The following is a 19,061-nucleotide window of genomic DNA, read 5'->3' as shown; positions in this document are numbered from 1 at the left end:
ACCAGTGTTGGGAACCAGCCCTATAAATATCCTGCCTGGCTGGTGATGCGTCCTTTTAGGTGTGGGCGGCTCAGTAGTCCTAGGTTAAGGCTAGGGCTCCATAGAGCCAGGGTGCCTCAAAAATTGGAGGTTGAGCAAGGCTGTGGGGGAGGGTAGAGAATGGGAATCTGAGGGAGAGAGACACTCCTAGGGCCTAGATGAGGCTGGGTTAGGATACAAGGTACCTGCTAAAGGCCAGTAGGGCCAGGCAGTGTGACAGCAAATTAAGTTGACATCTAGGTTGGACTCATTGTCTTACTACTCACTGCCAGGCCAATAGGGAATTAGCACTTACCTGGGCTGGCAGGCACATAGTTTCTCTGGTAGATCATGGGTATGGGCAAGGGTTGGCTTGGGAGACCCTTAGGGCACAGTGTCAGGGGTGGCCTGATGTATAGGTAATTGGGGTCTATCCCACCCCACAGTCCTCATGGTCTCTCTGGCTTGGCACTAGGTCAAATGACGGGAAAGGACATCTCCAGCACAGCCCCTACTGCACACATTCATTGACACTCCTTGTCCCTGATGCCTCAGGACCCCAGGTGTTGGGGAGGGAGCACAGAGCCTGTGTGGCTTAGGCTGGGGTTTATGGAGCTCTGTGTACCTGAGGCCTGTTCTCTATGGGAGCTGGGCTGTTGGGTTGTCATCACTGTTAGCTACAGTTGAAGGACCTGTGTGGATAGACTGTGACTCTACTGTCACTCCATGCCAGGCTTTGTCCTGTGTGCTTCTCATCCAGAATAACACACTTGATTATCATGATCAGTTTCTTCATGTCGCATACAAGCTGGTTGAGATTGGCCAGGGTCACCTACCTTGTCATCAGAGGAACTAGGATTTGAACTCAGGCCTATGGCTCCTACTCTGTATTTTCCATGCACACTCCTCAGCGTCTTTTCTCTGTCCCGCAGACAGTGGCTGAGTGTGTCCTCTATTACTACCTGACCAAGAAGAATGAAAACTACAAGAGTTTGGTGAGGCGGAGCTACCGGCGCCGAGGCAAGGGTCAGGTGAGAGATGGTGCGGCCTGTGTGGCGTTGGGACCCAGACCCCTGCACTCGAGGGTCATTTGCTGGGTGGTCATGAATCCCTCATGACTGGCACCATACACCATTAGGTTTCCCTCTAAGGATCCTGACTTGAAAAGGGCCTTTGGCAGTGCAGTATGGGAACAAACAGTTTTTCTGTCTTAGCTGGGACATCGCTGGTCCATAGTCCTTATGGTTAAAAGGCTGCAATAGGGTCAAAGAGATGGCTCAGCAGTTAAGAGCACTGACTGCAGCTGGGTGTGCTGGCGCACGCCTTTCATTCTGGCACTTGGGATCTCTCTGAGTTTGAGGCCAGCCTGGTTTACAGAGTTCTTGGACAGCAAGGGCTACAAAGAGAGATCTGGTCTCAAAAAACAAAAACGGGGGGGGGGGGAGGAGGGCGCATTGGCAGTTCCTACAGAGGACCCAAGTGTGAGTTTTGGCTCACAACCATCTGTAACTCTACTCTCTGATGTCCTCTTCTGGTCTCCATGGGTATCAGGCACATACATGTATGTATAGAGATACACATGTAGAAAAACACCCATACACATAGGACAAATTTAAGGTGGGGAGCACATTTTCAGAATCAAGGCTGCCCAGGACAGTGGGATGAACCACCAAACTCATGGGTATTTGAGAGGAGAAATAGCCGGTGGTCACCATGCTGGTCTCATGCCTTGGTATCTAAAGTGAGCCTAGAGGGCCAACAGCTGGCTGCTTGTAGTTCTGCCCTGTATCTGTGTAAATAAAGCTTTATTGGCACACAGCCATTACTGCACAGCCTGCAGGCTACAGTGTCACTATCCACCTTTAGTAGAAGCTGGCTGATCTCTGGAAGATGTTAAGTAAATGCAGGCAACACATGGTACCCTGGTACACAATGGCCAGGGATTCTGGGGGTGTGGTGTTTGGGAGGTAGAGAGAGGCTGTGTGTTGGCCACCTTCCTCTAGAAGATTGGGATGTCAGGCCCCCTGGCGTATTGGGCTGGACCATCAAGAACAGGGACTGCTGTCCCACAAAACAGGTGCCTCCCACTTACGCAGAGCGCAGGTGGGGAAGCCAGCTTGCTGAGACAAGTGAGACGCCCCAATAAGAATGCCCAGCAATTGGTTAAGTGCCTGCTGTGTAAGCGTGAGAACCTGGGTTCATTCCCTAGAGCTCACACCAAAGGCTGGGTATTGTAATTCCAGTGGAAGAGAGGTGGAAACAGGAGGAACCCTGTGACGTGCTAGCCAGCCAGCCTACTGATCAACAAGGTATAGGTCCTGGAGAGAGACCCAGTCTCAAAATCTGAGGTGGAAGGCTCTTGAGGAAGAAGACCAGAGATTCACATCTGGCCTTCATAGTTACACGCACAGACACAAACACACTCGTACGCATGCTCAGTGGAACACCAGGGCGTGCATCTCTGTCCATTCCAAACTTCAAGGATGGCTGGACTTGGTCTGTGGCTGTGGTTTTCCAGCCCATTTTATGTGCCCACAGTGAGCTGGCCTCCTCATGCTTCTGACAGATGTGTGACTCCACAGCTCTGTGGCACAGAGCAGTGGCTATGCTAGAGGTTTTACTGGGGCGTTCAGGAATTTTTCTAGGGTGATGGACAGAAGGTCAGTTAGACACCAAGCAGAAAGTGTGGTAAGTTTGGGATGCTTTGGGTCTAAGGAGACATGGGGCTCTGTTTAAATCTCCATTCCCAGCCCTATAGAGAGAAGTAGAGGAGACGCTGCTGCCTGCCACCATGGTGGTAGTGCTACTGGTGGTGGTGGTGATGATGATGGCAGCGGCAGTAGTAACAGTGATGCTGCTGAAGGTGATGGTTTTGATGATAATGCTGGTGATCATGGGCTTTGGTGATGGTGGTTGATGATGATGGTAATGATGTTGGTCATGTTGGCGATGGCAGTGATAGTGATTATCTTAGTAACTTTTCTGTTGCTGTGATAAAATACCATTGCCAAGGCAACTTATAGAAGAACAAGTTTACTCTGGCTTACCATTCTAGAGGGATAGGAGGCCATCATTGCAGAGAGGCATGGCAGCAAATGACAGGCATGGTGACAGGAACAGGAAGCTGAGGGCTCACATCTTGAACCACAAGCTCCAAGCAGAGAGAACAAACCGGGGGTAGGTGGTTTTTAAGTCTCAAAGTTTGCCCCTGGTAACACACTTCCTCTAAAAAGGCTACACCACCTAAATCTCCGAGTGTTCAAATGCTTGAGGGTATGGGGACCGTTTCATTTAAGTCACCACAGTGATGATGCTGATGGTGATGATGGTGGTGAGAGCTGTAGTAGCAGCTTGAGAAGTCCTTGGTGACTCCCTTTCTACTTAGAGATCCTGGAGCATAGACGATGTGGTATCCAAGGGGACAGAGCAGGGGCAGACTCACTCCTTTGGCCGTGGGAGGTGAGGGAGGACAGTTGTCCTGCTGGATCATTTGGTAATGGGGCCAGCCGTGATCTCTGGGTAGCCGCACTGCCTAGTCTCTACGGCTAGGCTGTGGACTCTAGGAACGAGTTTGCTGGGCTCTGTGCTGTGGTGACTAGCCTTGAAACGGCTGAGGGCGGAAAGCTGCTCACACCTGAGGATGTCCCCGCCCAGTGTGGCTGTGTCCTGTGGTGCTGCTTCTGACTCCATCTTGTCTTTGGTCCCTGTTTCCACTCGTGCCTCCAGGAGCTGCTAAGCCATCTCCCTGCGGGTTTTTTTTTTTTTTTTTTTTTTTTTTGCTGTCTTAGTCTCGTCCTCACCCTTTGCACATCCCCCGGCCAGGGCCACCCCTGTTTATGGAAGTTGTGGTGCCAGTGGTCCTTGTGTGGTTTCTGTGGCACCAAGCCACACTGTTGCTTAGGAATGCCACAAGTGGCCATTTTGCTTGTCAGTACACCAGGTACCACTCAGAGGGCTCCCCAAGAGGTGGACAGGATGTGTGTGCTCATCAGAGCATGTATTGAGTGCTTGCTGTATGCTAGGATTGGAGAACTACTATTATAGGGGAGTCCATGTGTTCAGGGAGACATTGGGAATTCCAGGAAGCCACACCCACTCTCACACCCCAGGGAAGAGCTTCAAGGTAGAGAGAACACCAGACGGGACTTCCCAGGTGTTTGAGGTGCCACAGCCCTCTGCAAACTCCACATCCTGCATGCCACCTTGGAGAAGTTGCATTTCCTGAACTGGCTGCCTCCTTGCCTAGCCCACACACGTGTCCCCCCCTCCCCTCCCCCTCCCTCCCCTTCCCTCCCTCCCTCCCTCTTTCTCACCACATCTGCCTTGGGATTGAACTGAGAGGAACAGAGGCAGAGAAATGACCCTGGGGACAGCTGAGCGTTTAGCACCCAGCTCTTCTGGGATGGATGTCTGTGGAGATGTGGTTTACCCCCTTCTCTGGCGATCAGGATGTCCAGGCCAAGCTCTCTGGTTCTTCAGAAGGCGCTGTTAGTGACTCTGAGAACCGCAGCCCTGGGGGCTAGCCTCAAGCAGAGAGCAAGGTGGTGGCAGGAGGTAAGGTGAGCCTCAGGCATCCTTAGGGCCCTTTCTTTAGTGTCCCTGCATAGGCTGACATGGCTAAGGACAGGGTAGCAAGTACTTCCCTGCAGGGCTGTCTGGCCAGGTCTCTTGGAGGTGTCTACCATGTAAGTGTCTTCCACCTGCCCTGAGGCATCCATGCTGGCCTGGACCTCTGTAACCACTCCTTCCCCGTCTGTCCCTCACCTGCCCTGTGTCAGCGCTTGTTCAGTGGACACACTTAAAAGCACAGAGGTCATCAAGTCCTCATGGAAGTCATTGGGTATCAGTGGTGACCACCAGTGGCCTGTCAGTTCTCAGCCCACCAATGGTTGCCTTTATTCTGGGCCAAGAAAAAGGGAGGCTTTCTTTGATCTTAGCCACCCATGGGTGAGGAGTGTAGATGGCTGTTTGGAATGGCAGACTCACCTTGTTGCTTAGCTAACAGGGTGGCTCCTATTCCAGAAGCTTCTCTGGCCTCTACCTAGGGTGAGGCAGGCTCAGGTGTAGACTCTGGGGACTGTGACCTCCTCACCCATTCTTGGGAGCAGGGTCAGGACCATCCTCTGGCACCTTCCTCTAAGCTGCCCCATTGGCTGGACAGCAGTCTGATGGCCACTCCTGGCCCCTAGCCCAGGTCCGCCCTGAAGAGACTCACAGGTGTGGTGTCACAACACTGATCTAAACCCAGAGCCCACAGATGCCTGGCCGTGACCATGGTGAGGGGACCTATGACTGAGCTGAGCAGGCGTGTCCCTCAGAGTAGACTAGGTCTCCTGGAGCATTTTCCTGCAGAGACAGGTCATAGGACAGGAAGAGTCTGTCCTGGCCTCTAGGCCAGCCTCTCTTGGCTGAGGGGGACATTGGTGGCGAAGGCTCTTCTTGCTCAGTGATGTCATCCCTCACATCCTGGCCCTCAGCGTTCTGTCAGCTGCCCCTCTGACCCTCTATCACACCGTGCTCTTCCTGGCTTGGCCACACATGCTGGCCACTCTCTCTGCTGCTGTGCATGGCTTCCGCTCTGGACTCTCGTTCTTTTTCTCTTCTGTCTGCCTGCCTTCCTGTCTGTCCTTGTCTCTGTGACCTGTGTCACCTCCTCTTTGTTCCCATCTCACCTCTTCATCCACATTTCCTCCCTCACCCTTACACTTTTTTCTGATTGCTTGTCAAGGGGCAGATGACCTTCTTCCCAAGCTGGGTCCAGGTTGCCTACCCAAGAACAATATGACCAGCAGGCTGTTCTAAGGCAGTGCCCAACAGACCAGGGCAGTGTATGGTTGGATCTCTTTCCTTGAGGGCCAGCTAGCTACTACCCCTTGTCTGTGAGATCACCAGAGACTGATGGACAGGCCCTATGTGTCAGACCAAGCCACAGAGCCCTGGCTAGGCCATTTGGTTGTTGGTCACCAGTGAAGGAATGTGCTTGTGTCTCAGACCTTAGTAAGAAACCTCCAGCCTAGGGTTTGAAGCTCCTTGGGGCCAAGCTGTGGCAGGCTGGGTAGCTGCTTTATTGACATGTACTGGGCAAGGCAGGCCCATGCCAATTCAGGCCCAGCTAAGCAGGTATCCCTGGTTTCCTGCCCAGCTCCCTGCTGAGTGTGGAATCTGTTCAGGATTGGCAGTTGGGAAGCCCAGGAGGCTGGAGAGTCTGGACCCTGTGGGTAGAGCAAGCTGGGTCACTTCTATGGGAAATGAGAAAGGTTCAAGATGTTTGCCTGGGCCAGAACGCACACACAGCCCAGAACGCTCAGCTCCTCCCACTACCCAAACTGACCACATTGGAGGTGGGGATGTCAGTGCTGCTTGAACACAATCCATCACTTGTTATTCCCAAGAGCTAGTTATTGCTTTCCAGAGCAGTAGCAGCGGGAGTTGCCCATCAGGGAAGGCCCTGCTACCCATGTCTGGGTCTGTTTTGATGACTTCACTTTGAGAAAGACACATGCAGTCTCTGGACTGCTGAGGTCCTCAGGGACTCGGGGACTACATGAGCAAGAATAGCTTTCAGGAATCTCAGGAAGGTGCATGAGGGCCAGACTTGAGCACTAAGAAGGAACTGGCCAGGCAGAGGGCACAGTGTTTGCAAAGGCCTCAGCAAGGGACTTGCAGTGGCCTCTTCTAAAGGCAAGAATGGAGTGGGGGTGAGCTACCCTGTGGAGGTGGAGGTAGGCCCAGAATATGACATCCTGGGTGTGGTAAGGACCACAGATTTTATTCTGGTGGAAGGGAAGGATTCTGCTTAGTGTGTGTGCGCCTGTGTGTCTTTGTGTCTGTGTCATTGTGCACACAGATTGCCACATGAAGGGAAGGATTCTGCTTAGGGTGTGTGTGTGTGTGTCTGTGTGTCTTTGTGCACACAGATTGCCACATGAAGGGAAGGATTCTGCTTTGGGTGTGTGTGTGTGTCTGTGTGTCTTTGTGCACATGTTTCCTTGAGACAAGGTCTCCTACTGAACCTGGGACTGGGCTGGGGATCAGCAAACCCCTGTGGTCTGTGTCATCACCCCTCTCCCTGTCCCCAGCACTGGGGTTACAGGTGCACATTGACATTGGTGCTGGGATATGAACTCAGGTCCTTATGCTTACACAGCAAGCACCTTTCTTTGCCTACCACCTCTGTTAGGGTTTCTGGTGCTGTGCTAAACACCACGACCAAAAGCACCCTGTGGAGAAACAGGCTTATTTTAGCTTATAGTTCCACAGCATAGTCCATCTCTGAGGGAAGTCAGGGCAGGAACTCATGATAGGAACCTGGAGGCAGGAACGGAAACAGAGGTCATGGAGAGGTGCTGCTTACCGGCTTGCTCCCCATGGCTTGTTCAGCCTGCTTTTGTTCATAGCACCCAGGACCACCAGCTCAGGTGTGGTGCTGCCCACAGCGGCCTGGGTCCTCCTGCATCATCTTCAATCAAGAAAATGCACCACAGGCTTGCCCACAGGCTATTCTAATTTTCTTCATTGAGACTCACTCTTCCTAAATGACTCAAGCTCGTGTCAAGTTGACATTAAACTAAGCAGCATACCTACCATAACCTAGTTTATTTAAAAAGCAGTTTTGAGCACAGGGATACAGCACTAACCTGAGCCAATGCCGAGGGCTCCATCCCAAGTCTGGGGGGGGGGGCAAGCTTGGGCCACCACGAATGGACTCCTGGGCACCACGTGTCCCACAGTGCTCTGTGGAAGTGTACTCACAGCAGACAGCTCAGGAAAGTGTGAACAGCTAGTGCTGGGAGCCTCTGAAGTGTGTATGAAGTGTCACTTGCCACCATGCAAATTCTTACTCCTGGCAAGCCTGAGTCGGGCCTGACACTACATCCTCCTCCTGCCTCACTATTCAAGCAGAGGGAATGGGCTCAGTCCTAGGCCGGCTGGACCACGGTAACCACACAGCCACACTTTGGAGGCATCTCATTATGCAGCCCCTCATGTCTGTTTAAAAGCTGATCTCTGGCCTGGTGTGGTGGTGCATGCTTTTAGTCCCAGCACCTCTGAGGGAGAGACAGATGGATCTCTGTGAGTTTGAGGCCAGTTTGGTCTACAAAGCAAGTTCCAGGCTAACTAGGGCCACATAGCGAGACCCTGCCTTAAAACAAAACAGCAGAATCCTCCTGGTCTCAAACCAACCACACAGCATGTGTTTCTGTTAATGACAAGGTGGCCCTCACTAGCCCACAAACTCAGATAGCTTTAGCATACCTCGGCTGAGGCCGAGCCTGCACCCTTACTGTGTGTCCCTGGGAGGGTACCCAGACAGGGCATGAGGGGGCTGTGTCCTTCCTCTGCTCTGACCCTGACCCCTTGCCCCATTTCTTTTCACCCACCCAACTTCTCTGTGTTTGTGCCTCCATGGAGGTCTTCCCTTTGGTCTCCCTCATAACTCTTCAGTCCTGGCCTTGTCACTTCAGAACATGCTCTGTAGCGTTGGGCGCCACACTTTGAGGCCCATGGTGACCATTTGAGATAGGAATGAAGTGGGTGCCACCGGCCCACTATCTTGGAGGAACCCTGAGCCTCCAAGGCTGAGGTGGAGGTCCCATCTAGCTATAGGCTCTGCTAGGAAATGCTGTGTGATGGGCTGCTTTAGCTCTCTGTGTGTCTTGTTCTTATTCTTGGAACAGATGTACTATCAGGGTTGTTAGGAAGATCAAGAAGCTCAAAGATGAGGAGAGGACTCATCCTAGGCATGCTGTTAGCTGGCATCTGTCCTTAAAGCTGCCATGAACAGACACCTGCATTCCACGATGTCCATAGTGCTGTGATCCGGGGATGGGGGACAAATGTGCTTACCCTGACCATAACTGATCAATTGTCACTTACTACTGCACGCTTGGGAGTCATGGGGGATGGTGGCATTCTAATCCTGCTCCTGGATCTGATCTCTGAACTGGGGGTGAAGTCTTTCTGGGCAGCCCTTCTGCTGTGCAATACAGACACCCTGAATTTTTCCCTCACTGATCTGAGGACTCCAGCAGTAGATTGCAAGGGGCTAGGTGGACATAGAGAGCTTCAGAGATAGCTTAGAGTCAGCCTGCAGCCAAACTCCCCCCCCCACTTGCTTTTGTAAATAAAACTTTATTGCATATGACCATTCCCATTTCTTCACACAGTGGCAGAGCCAAGAAGTGTGGGTGCCTTGAAGCTAGGGTTTGTCCAGCCTGAAGTCCTTTTCACCCATCATTAGAGAAGAATTTGACAGTTGGGCTATGGTCCCAGTGTGTAATGGGGATGCACTGGAGCAGCCTGGGAATTTATTTTGCTTTTGTTTGGATGGTTTTGTTTTGAGGTGGTGTATCCCTGGCTGCCCTGTTTAATATGCTACAGTCCTCCTGCCTCTGCCTCCAAGGTGTTTGGTTTACAGGTATGCACCACTACTTCTGACTAAATTGGGGCATTTAAAATATTGATGCTGCCTCTAGCCAGGGAATCACGGTGGTCTTGGTGAGGTTAGGGTCTGGCAGCCTTTGGCATCAGAAACTATAGCTCACAGCTGGCCGTGTGGCTGCTGCAAGCCCAAGATCCCTAGGCACAGGTGGCTGACGCTACCAACAGCCTCGAAGTCTCTGTGATTAGCCAACCTTAAGCAGCTGGTCATAGGGACCCAGCACCGGTTTCGAGTCTCCCAGGAGCCAGGAGGGGCTAAACACATGGCTACATTCAGGCCAAGGCACTGTTATACAGAAAAGTGAATCTGACAGGGCAATCTGCCCTCTGCTGACACCCCTATCCACAGGAGCTCAGCCTGGGCTGCAGGAACATCCCTTATTGTTCTTGCCATGGGCAGTGAGGTCTGGGTCCTAGGCTTGGTTCCAGCCCCATACCCAAGCCTCTGAAGACATTGGGCTGCAGCTCCTCCTGCATTGGGATGCAACTCTGTGGCATGGGTACCATGCCCCTTCGTGAGACAAATCTGGACAGATGTGCTGACACCTGTGAAGTGCAGGAATTCTAGGCAGCGGGAGTTACTCCTGGGCTGCCTGTCATCTTTGAGTTCAGACCCCCCTCACCCCCCCCCTTTCCCTGGCTCACCTTGAGCACACAGAAAGGAGGCACTGTTGAACTGACAGAAAAACCATTCAGTGCCAGCTTCAGGGGGCTCTGTCTGCCAGAATGAGGCTTCTCCCCTGGGCTGTATGAAGGGTTAGGATCTAAAAGTAGGGGCCAGACTGGCTGACAGACATCTGGTGCCCAGCTGAGGAGCCAGCAGTCGTGCATGGCTGCTTCTGGGCAGGATGGCTGCCCTGGCCCCTCCTCTTTGAGAACATGGGGTTCTTGGTAGTAGGGAGGGTGATTCTGATGATCCCGAGTGGACAGAGTGTAACCTCAAGAGCCCATGGTGACTGTACAAGTCAGGCTCTTGCTCTGTGTACCATTGTGCTGTGATGTCCTGTCTGTCCCCTGTGTAGTCTAGTCCTGTAAAAGACAAGGCCCTAGGGGCACCGCGGTTTTCCTGCCAGGAAGGAACAGTTGATGCAGCCTTCCTGCCCTTTCCCTCCACACCTCGTGTTGGGGTGCCTATCTGCACCCCCCCAGTGTCCCCATGCCCCTCCTCCCCAAGGCATTTCTGCAGGTGTCAGGCCACTGGGCTCAGTGGAGAAGGCAGGAATCGAACCCCTGTGTCAAGGTGTGTTGCTTTTCACACTTCACCTGACTCCTGCCTCTCCCACCTGGCTGGCTTCCCAGCTGCCCCGGCCTCTGCGTTCACCGTCCCTCCCTTCCCCAGCTTCACCTGTCTCCCGTTTTCCCTCCTGCCTCTGCTCCCTGGGCTGTAGCAGCAGCAGCAGCAGCAACAGCAGCAGCAGCAGCAACAGCAGCAGCAGATGGCACGGAGCAGCCAGGAGGAGAAGGAGGAGAAGGAGAAGGAGAAGGAAGCCGACAAGGAGGAGGAGAAGCAGGATGTGGATAACGAAAAAGAGGAGCTCAGCAAGTAAGACCCTGCAGCTGCCCAGCTCACACCTGGGCCCTGGGGAGTGGAGCCTGGCGCCAGTTTGGAGCCCCTGTCAGTTCTCCCGGGCCTTTCCTCCCGGAAGCCTCAGCCCCTCTCCCTCCATCCTCCGCCCTCTCCACAGCCCCCCAGAGACCTAGGAGACTGATTGCTCATTTGAGCCCTGCTCCTGGACTCATAAATCCAGACAGCCACTTTGGCGCTCAGCCTTGCCTCTCTCCCAAGGCCCCTGTGGTCCAAGAGGGAGGGTGGGCTGAAGAGCCTCAGGAGGACAACATGGATGCAAGCATCTAGCGGCCCCCGCCATCATAGTCAGCCCCATCGGCACCTGACAACCCCAAGCTAAGAAGGCAGGCGGAGGGGCCGCAGGTGCCTGTGATGGGCTCGTGCACAGCAGCGCCTCCCCCTTCCCTGCCCCTGTGGCTCCAGCCAGCATCCTTCAGGAAGATGGATGGGCGACAGAGGCGATAAATCTGCCCCAGTTGCTTCTGAGAAGCCAGGTCCCCAGGTCGTGTGCTGTCGCCCCCTCCCTCCCACCCACACATCCAGCTGGGCCGGGCTGCTATTCCCCAGGCATGCGTCCTGGGTACCCTGACAGATTGCTCTGTGGAGATCCAGAATTAGTCCTCTGTGGCCATAGGGAGTCTCAAAGGCCTCTGGCAGGACTCCGTGTTTGGTGTCAGTGTCACCTGAGTCCCCACTGGTGACACGTGGAGTCAGATGACCCACCGCCCTGGTGGTGCTACGGTAGCGCTGCTGCAGAGGATTGCCTGCCCCTCTCCTTCCCTCTCCCAGCTCTGATGGGGAGACCCTGGCTGATCCTTCCTGGTCTCCTTTGCACAACTGCAGGGAGAAGACAGACGACACTTCTGGGGAGGACAACGATGAGAAAGAGGCTGTGACCTCTAAAGGCCGCAAAACTGCCAACAGCCAAGGCCGCCGCAAAGGCCGCATCACCCGCTCCATGGCCAACGAGGCCAACCATGAGGAAGCTGCCACCCCGCAGCAGAATTCAGAGCTGGGTGAGCAAGGGCTGGGGACTGGGAGGGGCTGGGACACAGGGAGATTGGCTCCTGCTAGGAGTCCTTGAAGTTAGAGTGAACCCCATGTAGCTGCGGGCCTGGGTCACTGTGGTTGGAGTTCAGGTCCAAGTGTTTGGGCGCTGAGCTCACTGTGACCTGGGGCATTCTCTCTCTGCCTCACTCAGCATCTGCATGTGCACAGAGAGAAACTAAAGCCACAAAGAATGTAGGATTCCAGTAGCCTAGAACCTGGACACGGGCAGATCTTAGGACCCGGAAGAGGCTGTAACACCTCTCCCCCACCCAGGCCACGTTTGTTGTGTTAAATCAGATTAAACCATGTGGCCATTTCCTTGGGTAATGCTCTGGATGAACTTACCTGCTATGAGGACAGTTTCCCAGTGGTACCTGTACCTTTCTGGGTCTCGGTTCCCCTATCTGTCCTGGAAGGACTTCATCCTGCCTCCTCTTGATAAAAAGGCTGCCAATAGACTGAGCTGTGCTGCAGTTCCAGGGGCAGCCACCAGGGGCAGCAGTGTGTACTCATCTTGCTGTAGGTCATCCCGGCCTTCGCAGATGATGTGATGTGAGATCTGTTTTATTTCTCAGAGACCCCACTAGGGCCTCCCTGGGTCTGCACTAAGTCCTCACTCCACAGACCAAGACAGGTGGCTTGGGCCTTTACTTTAGATATCATATGGGCTGCTGGGGTGGTGTTCCTTACCTCAAGTCACTGATTTCATTGGGGTTTGAACTCAGCCCTGCTGATCACAGATCCTGTGTGGTTCTTGGGGGTGTGTCAGCTGCCATTTGGTGGCCGTTTTCCAGAGGCACGCCTCTTACGGAGAGTCCTGTAGGGTCTGGCCTGTGCTAGGGTAACACTGAAGGATGGAAAACACACCCTGGGCATCGCTGAGTGCTCTAGAATCTTCTACCCTTGTTCTGTGATGCTTCCCTTGGGGGCACCCTTGGAAGGACGGGGGTCCGTGAGGGCTAAGGGTAGCCAGGGCTCAGCAGCAGGAATGGAGAGATTGTCATGAGGCAGCCCTATCCATTCCCTTCTTGCCTCGAGCTACTTGTTGACTCTCTGTCCACCCTTCAGTTTTTATACAGCACACTGTGCCTGGAACAGTTCCCAACCCTTCCCTGTCAGCGGGGGCTCATGGCTGGGCTCCAGGCAGGCCATCTCTGCCCAACCTGTGCCTGGCTGTGTCCCTTTGGAGGGGCTTCATTGTCCTTGGACAAGCTGGGGAGACTGGAACTGTCCCCACAGCCCAACCAGAGTCCCCAGCCATGGTGGTGTCTGCCACTCATGGGACTTTGGCAAATGCTGAGGAGCCATTTTTGATGGTCATGGTTGGAGTAGGGCTGTGGGCATCTAGACGCTAGGTTTTAGAGGGTAGCACCCAGGGAGGCATCAAATAGTGGGGCCCCTGTCTACCTGCTGTCTCTGCCCACCATCCTTCTTTGACCCTTGTGACCATGTCCCTAAGTGGGCCACCCCGTTCTAGAAAAGTGGAGGTAGAGGCAGAAGCTGGGGCCCAGTGCCTAGCCATGTCAGTTTCCTTGTCTGTGAATGGAGATCACAGATGGTCCCTGGACTGTGGGGTTCATGTGCACAGTACCCAGCCCCTTAGCATGAGCATCAGGCACTGTGATAAGTAGTGGCTGGAATTAGATCTCTGATGGCTCAGTGCCAGCTGCAGGGAAAGCACTCTGGGGCTCCCACCAATTGCCTTGTCTCCCTTTCAGCTTCCATGGAGATGAACGAGAGTTCTCGCTGGACTGAGGAAGAGATGGAGACAGCCAAAAAAGGTAAGGTGCCATGATGGTGTGTGGTGTGCCCAAGTTTGTCTCAGGCAAGGCACTGGAGTGTCCGCCTTGCAAGGTTGCTGATGCATCTGGCTTGGAGCAGGGGCTCTTCAGAGCCCCAGTTGAACCTGCCAGAGAATGGGTCTGCTCTGTGAATGGAGTCTGCGGGCTGAGTATATGAGTGTCCAGCAACACTTGGGGGACGCGAGGCCAGTGGACAAGGTGCCTGGTGGAGTCAGAGTTCACTGGCCATCAGGGCAGGGCCACTGTGTCAAGGGCACTGTAAGGCTTTTTGACATCATAGGAGTGTGCGTGTGGCTTTTAAAAGGGTCCCAAGGGTCCCCATGCTGGGTGCAAGTCTGAACTCTGCAAACATTTGGAATTTGTGCCTGAGTTTTCTTGTTGTGTTCCATAGTACATTGGGCTACAGCCCTGGGGACAGTCATGGGAGTTGTCTACATCAAATTCAGGGGATTGCCAGTCATTGGTGTCGAGCTGCTGGTGACCTTGTGACATATGACATGACAGACTGGGCTAGGCCATCATACCTTCCTAGATTGGCACCTCACAGTCACACCGTGCTGGATAAACAGAACCCCTATCCCTGGCACCTCTCTGAGCCTTGATATTAGAACCTGACCTTTGAGTGGATGCCCCTGGTAACCCTGCCCTGGTAACATTATCAAAACCTCCCTTGAAACCACATTCAATATGGCTTAGGCCTTCACTTTCCAGCTTGGTGACCTGTCTCCGAGCCTCAGTCTACCTGTCCCTAAGATAGGAGTGCCATCCTGGATGGCTGCAAGGAGTGAAAGCCAGGCATTAAGGGTCTCAGGATGGATGCTTTTACTGAGACAGTCCCAGAGCTAGCAGCTTTGGGCATCTGTCCCTACTCCCCCACCCCCTGCACTCTGAGAGACACAGCCACCTGATTACTTGAATATGGCACTGCTGTTGTCCCCTGCCTTAGTTGCTGGCCCTCTTTTACCCTGATCCCTGTCTGAGAAGTCACTCCTGTTCTCTCCCGTCCTTGCCCCCTCTCAGAGATGAAGCTAAAGGTCTCCCATAGATCCAGAGGTGAAATACTAAGGATCAGGAGCCAGCCCAGGCTGTTTGTCCCTCATCCTTCACACCCTGGCCTGCCCTGCCCCACCCTACAGCTGCTGCTGCTGTCTTCAGTCTGCAGTGTGGGTGGTGGGAACCAAAGGCTTTTATTAGGAGTTCAATATAAAACATTGCCACCTGTAACCCTGGTCCTTATGGGGTTTGCTGAGGGTCTAATGGGCCCAGCAGGAGTGTTCCACATCATCTGAGAGCAGACACTACTTGGAGGATGCTCTCGGTGTCCCTGATTCTCCCTCACCCCAGGTGGGCCTAGTCTACAGGCAGGGTGATCCCTCAAGAAGGGCTGTGGGGGAGTGTGTTTGCAGGGTTCTGTGACACCGTCTGTAGCTGGCTGGGTATGGTGTACAGTCACCCCAGAGAGACCGTGTTGCTAGGTCTTTGTTCTGGTGTGTTTGTGTCTGCGTTGTGGTTTGTGGTATGAATTCTAAAAGAGTCTTTATGTAATGGTCTGATTCCCTTGGTTTAATCTCTGCAAAGTATATGTCACAGACTTGACACTGAGAAGCATCTTATTAACCTGGGCATGGTGGCACATGCCTGTCATCCCAGCACTTGGGAGGCAGAGGCAGGAGGATCATGAGTTCAATGTCACCCTCAGTTATGTAGCAAGTGGGAAGCCAGCATGGGCTTCATGGGACCCCATCTCAAACAACAAAACAAAACACACCTACATATACTCACAATGGTGTGCTTCAACTTCCCACACTCTTGATGGAAATCCCGAACCCATTATAGGTCCCTCCTGCCCATCAGGCCAAGGGTGAGGCAGCACTAATGGACTTCTGGTCTGTGGCTGAAAGTCATTTCGCCCTGACACTTACAGGAATGATTCCTGCCGCTGTAGTCCTTACGCCTGGCTGCACTCACTTAGTGCTGTTTTCAGGGTTCCTTATGAAACTGTGAAGGCTGCAGAGCTACATAAACCACATGGAGTGTGACACCTTCCCCCACGCCCCCCCCCCACACTTTGCCTATGGGCTCAGCTGGTGACAGAGTGGTGGGTTGTCCCTGCCTTCGGCTTTGTGCATTGCTTTGCTTTTATCCACATGTGGGTCTCAACATACTGACTGCAATTGCTCGGGAAATACCCACCTTGCCCGTATCCTGAAGCTTTGGCAGCCCCTCGAGTATTCTCATGTTGTCACCAGCCTCATAGCTGTTGCCTGACACCAGGCGGCTGCTCTCTCTCTCCGTTTTGGAAGGGCAGATCAGGAGGTGGGAGGAGGGTGGGATGACTCACCAGTTGGGATGGAGCGCCCTGATGCCACTGTCTCAAGGTTAGGGCCTGCAGAGAGGGCCGAGAGCTCATCCCCAGTGATCCTGGGGCCCATGTGCACCGGCCTTGCTCAGTGACATTTGAAATAGCGCCGTGAGTGCCGGCGCGGGCTGCTGCTGTGAATTACAGCAATCTGGACAATTATGCCTGCTCACAGTGGCTGCTGATGGCTGTTCCGGAGGCGGGGGCGGGGAGGCAGGTGCGTGCAGCCCCATGGTAGCTCCTTTTCCACTTTCTGTGGGGGTGAGAGGCTAAGAATGTTCCAGAGTACCCTGCTGAGACAGTGCTGACAACTCAGAGAGGAAAATGACCCCAGCCAAGCTGTGTCCCAGGCAAATAGTACTCACCCATCCTTGGCCCAATGTGGGGTAGGAGCCTACAGTGAGACAGGCCCTCAGGGAACCCAGGCAGGTAAGCAGCCAGGTGTCCCAGAGCCACCAGAGCATCCTTCCGTAGTCCAGCTGTGAGGACAGCTGCAGGAGAGCCCAGCCGAGAGAAACCTAGTTGGCCTTCCTGTCTGTGTGATCCCAGACCGCTCACTTTCTTCATCTCTGTATCTAGTCACTGTCTGACACAATGGGAAATGTTTCTCCCTCAATTAGGAGGCTACAGTTGTAAAGCTGAAGTGGGGGCAGGACCATTTCCTGCCAAGTCCTCCCGGGAAGGTTCTGCCCCCACTTCAGGTGGTGGCTGCACAGGGATGGCGTCCATCCTCTCACACCCTCACTGCCCCGCCCCCTATGTATCTGGGTTTCCTCCCCCGCTTTTCTTTTTTTTTAAGGCAGGGTCTCATTGTAGCCGATGCAGGCCTTGAGCTCATGGAGGTCACCACCTCCGCCTCCTGAGCACTACCACCAAAATGCACCACCACACCTAGACATAGATTCCCTTCTTGTCAGCCCACCCTTTCAGAATGGCCATCCTGCCTCTCTGTTCAACTCTGTCGCCTCCACAGGCCCCTCTCCCTGTGCATAACTTCTGGGTGAATGTCAAAATTGTGTTGGGATATAGTTCAGCCCAGGCCCACCCCTGTGACTTTATTGATCAATAAACAGACAATAATTAGTCAATAGTTGACCTTGAGGTCCTGATGCCTTAGGCATCACCTCTGTAGCTCCTTGTTCTGGTGGCCTCCACCTGTCTGCTTCAGTTTTATCTGCTCTTAATCTAAAAAGAAGGCAGGCAGGTCTGCCTTCGGGTTTGTCATCAAGGTGGGCACTCGGGGCAGACTGCAGGTCAGCACACGGCCTGGTGGGAGTCCCAACTATCACTTATGGAATCTGGCCTGAGTGGGTACCTGTAGCACGGGGCTGATCCTCGCCTGTGTTCTGGGGTACAATGCAGGGGCATGGCCTGCCAAGTTGTTGTTCAGCCACAGATGGAGAGCAAACTTACTATGGAGGAAGACACTTCCTCTCCCTCCTGCTCTGAGACAGCAGCAGATATGCATAGAGGACCAGAGATGTTGAGTGTGCCTCCCAAGATCACATAGCTGAGAAGTGGAGGGGCTGGGATCGGAACCCAGGCTCTCCAGTTGCAGAGCAGGACTGAGTGGTAAGGGGATTTAGTGGGTTGGTCTCGGAGCTACTGTTTTTCCAAGTAATGAAAGAAGGTCGGGCAGCCAATGGAGCAGACAGCCCTTTGTCTGGGACAGTGCACTCAAGCGAGACATATTACAAACCCAGACAATGAGGACGTGACAGGCAAAAGTGGAGGGCCACAGTGGCTTTGGTGACAGTGGTAGAGTTTGGGAGTTTGACTGTTAATTCAAAAAGGCTGGATGAACTGGAATCTGGCAACTGCATGGCCCAGGGTCTCCTGTGTGTGCTGAGGGGAACCGCGCTGCCCTGCTGGGCTCACACTAGGTGGGGCCTGACCTGAGCAGGAAGCTGCCTTCTAAGGAATTGGGTATACCCAGGGACCTAGCCCTCTGCCTGCTTTAGGACAAGGACTACAGTGGGAGGGAGGGGCCTGTAGAGCTGAGCCAGTGGCCCCAAGGGGACATTATTCTGGCCTGGAGTTCTGACCCTGGGCAGAGCCGGTGTTTGAAGGATAGGGGTGTCCCTACTCTACTTAGACCAGGGACACTATATGCTATTTCTGGGGCAGGCACTGGAGGTAAGTATCCCATGGCAGCTCTGCTCAGTAGTCACACCCTCCCATGTGAGCCCTGCCTGCCAGTGGATGTAGTCTGGTCTCATCTTTTCATGGTTGAGTACCTAGACCTTGTGGGGAGGTGTTCAGCTCTGTTCTGTAAGAGTTCATGCTGTCCCCATTGCCAGGCCAGGCTGACCTTTCCAAGAATACAGTGTGTCTCCTAGTGGGCCCCTATGCACAGCAGTGAGGTAGTCTGGCCAAGTGGGGAGGGTGCCCAGCCATTGGCTGCTGTGCTGAGTTCAGAGGCCATGTGTGCAGGGCTAGGCTCTGCCCAAGTGGGCAGATGATGAGGGGCTCTGGGGGAACCCGTCTTGGCCTCCTTTGTGTTGTGATGGTTCCCCGGGAGAAAGCAGACATGGGGCTGGCTCTGGACTCCCTTCCCTCCCTCTGGCTCAGCATCTGACTCCTTGCTGGGAAGGGACAGGTAGTGAATGACCCTGGTGACCCCATATTCCCATGCAATCCTGTTTCTCTTTGCCCATGAGAAAGTGGTTGAGGAGTATGCCTCAATGAGACACCCTTCCCCAGGTGTGTAGCCAGCCGAGGCGTGGGGGACAGGGCGCTGTGGCCCTGCAGACTGGGGCGTCTGTGGCTCTGTGGGTGGCACCCTTTTCACTATCTCACACGAGTCTGGCATGGTATGGAATTT

At 53.8% G+C, this 19,061-nt stretch overlaps 1 protein-coding gene across 22 annotated transcripts in view; it reads left to right on the top strand.

Moving 5' to 3' along the window:
* Positions 1–19,061, top strand: part of Ncor2 (nuclear receptor corepressor 2) — a 160,327-nt gene that overhangs the window by 94,856 nt on the left and 46,410 nt on the right. For 21 of the 22 annotated variants that reach the window (XM_051204936.1, XM_051204928.1, XM_051204924.1 and 18 more), the window contains 4 exons: positions 951–1,049; positions 10,848–11,002; positions 11,870–12,042; positions 13,795–13,857. In XM_051204936.1, coding sequence (XP_051060893.1) covers positions 951–1,049; positions 10,848–11,002; positions 11,870–12,042; positions 13,795–13,857 — 490 coding nt within the window. The remainder of the gene's footprint in view (positions 1–950; positions 1,050–10,847; positions 11,003–11,869; positions 12,043–13,794; positions 13,858–19,061) is intronic. The other variant, XM_051204926.1, reaches the window with a different exon arrangement.

This window comes from Phodopus roborovskii, unplaced genomic scaffold, assembly GCF_943737965.1.
Source record: "Phodopus roborovskii unplaced genomic scaffold, PHOROB, whole genome shotgun sequence".
NCBI lineage: Eukaryota > Metazoa > Chordata > Mammalia > Rodentia > Cricetidae > Phodopus > Phodopus roborovskii.
This window is presented reverse-complemented; position numbering and strand designations above follow the sequence as displayed.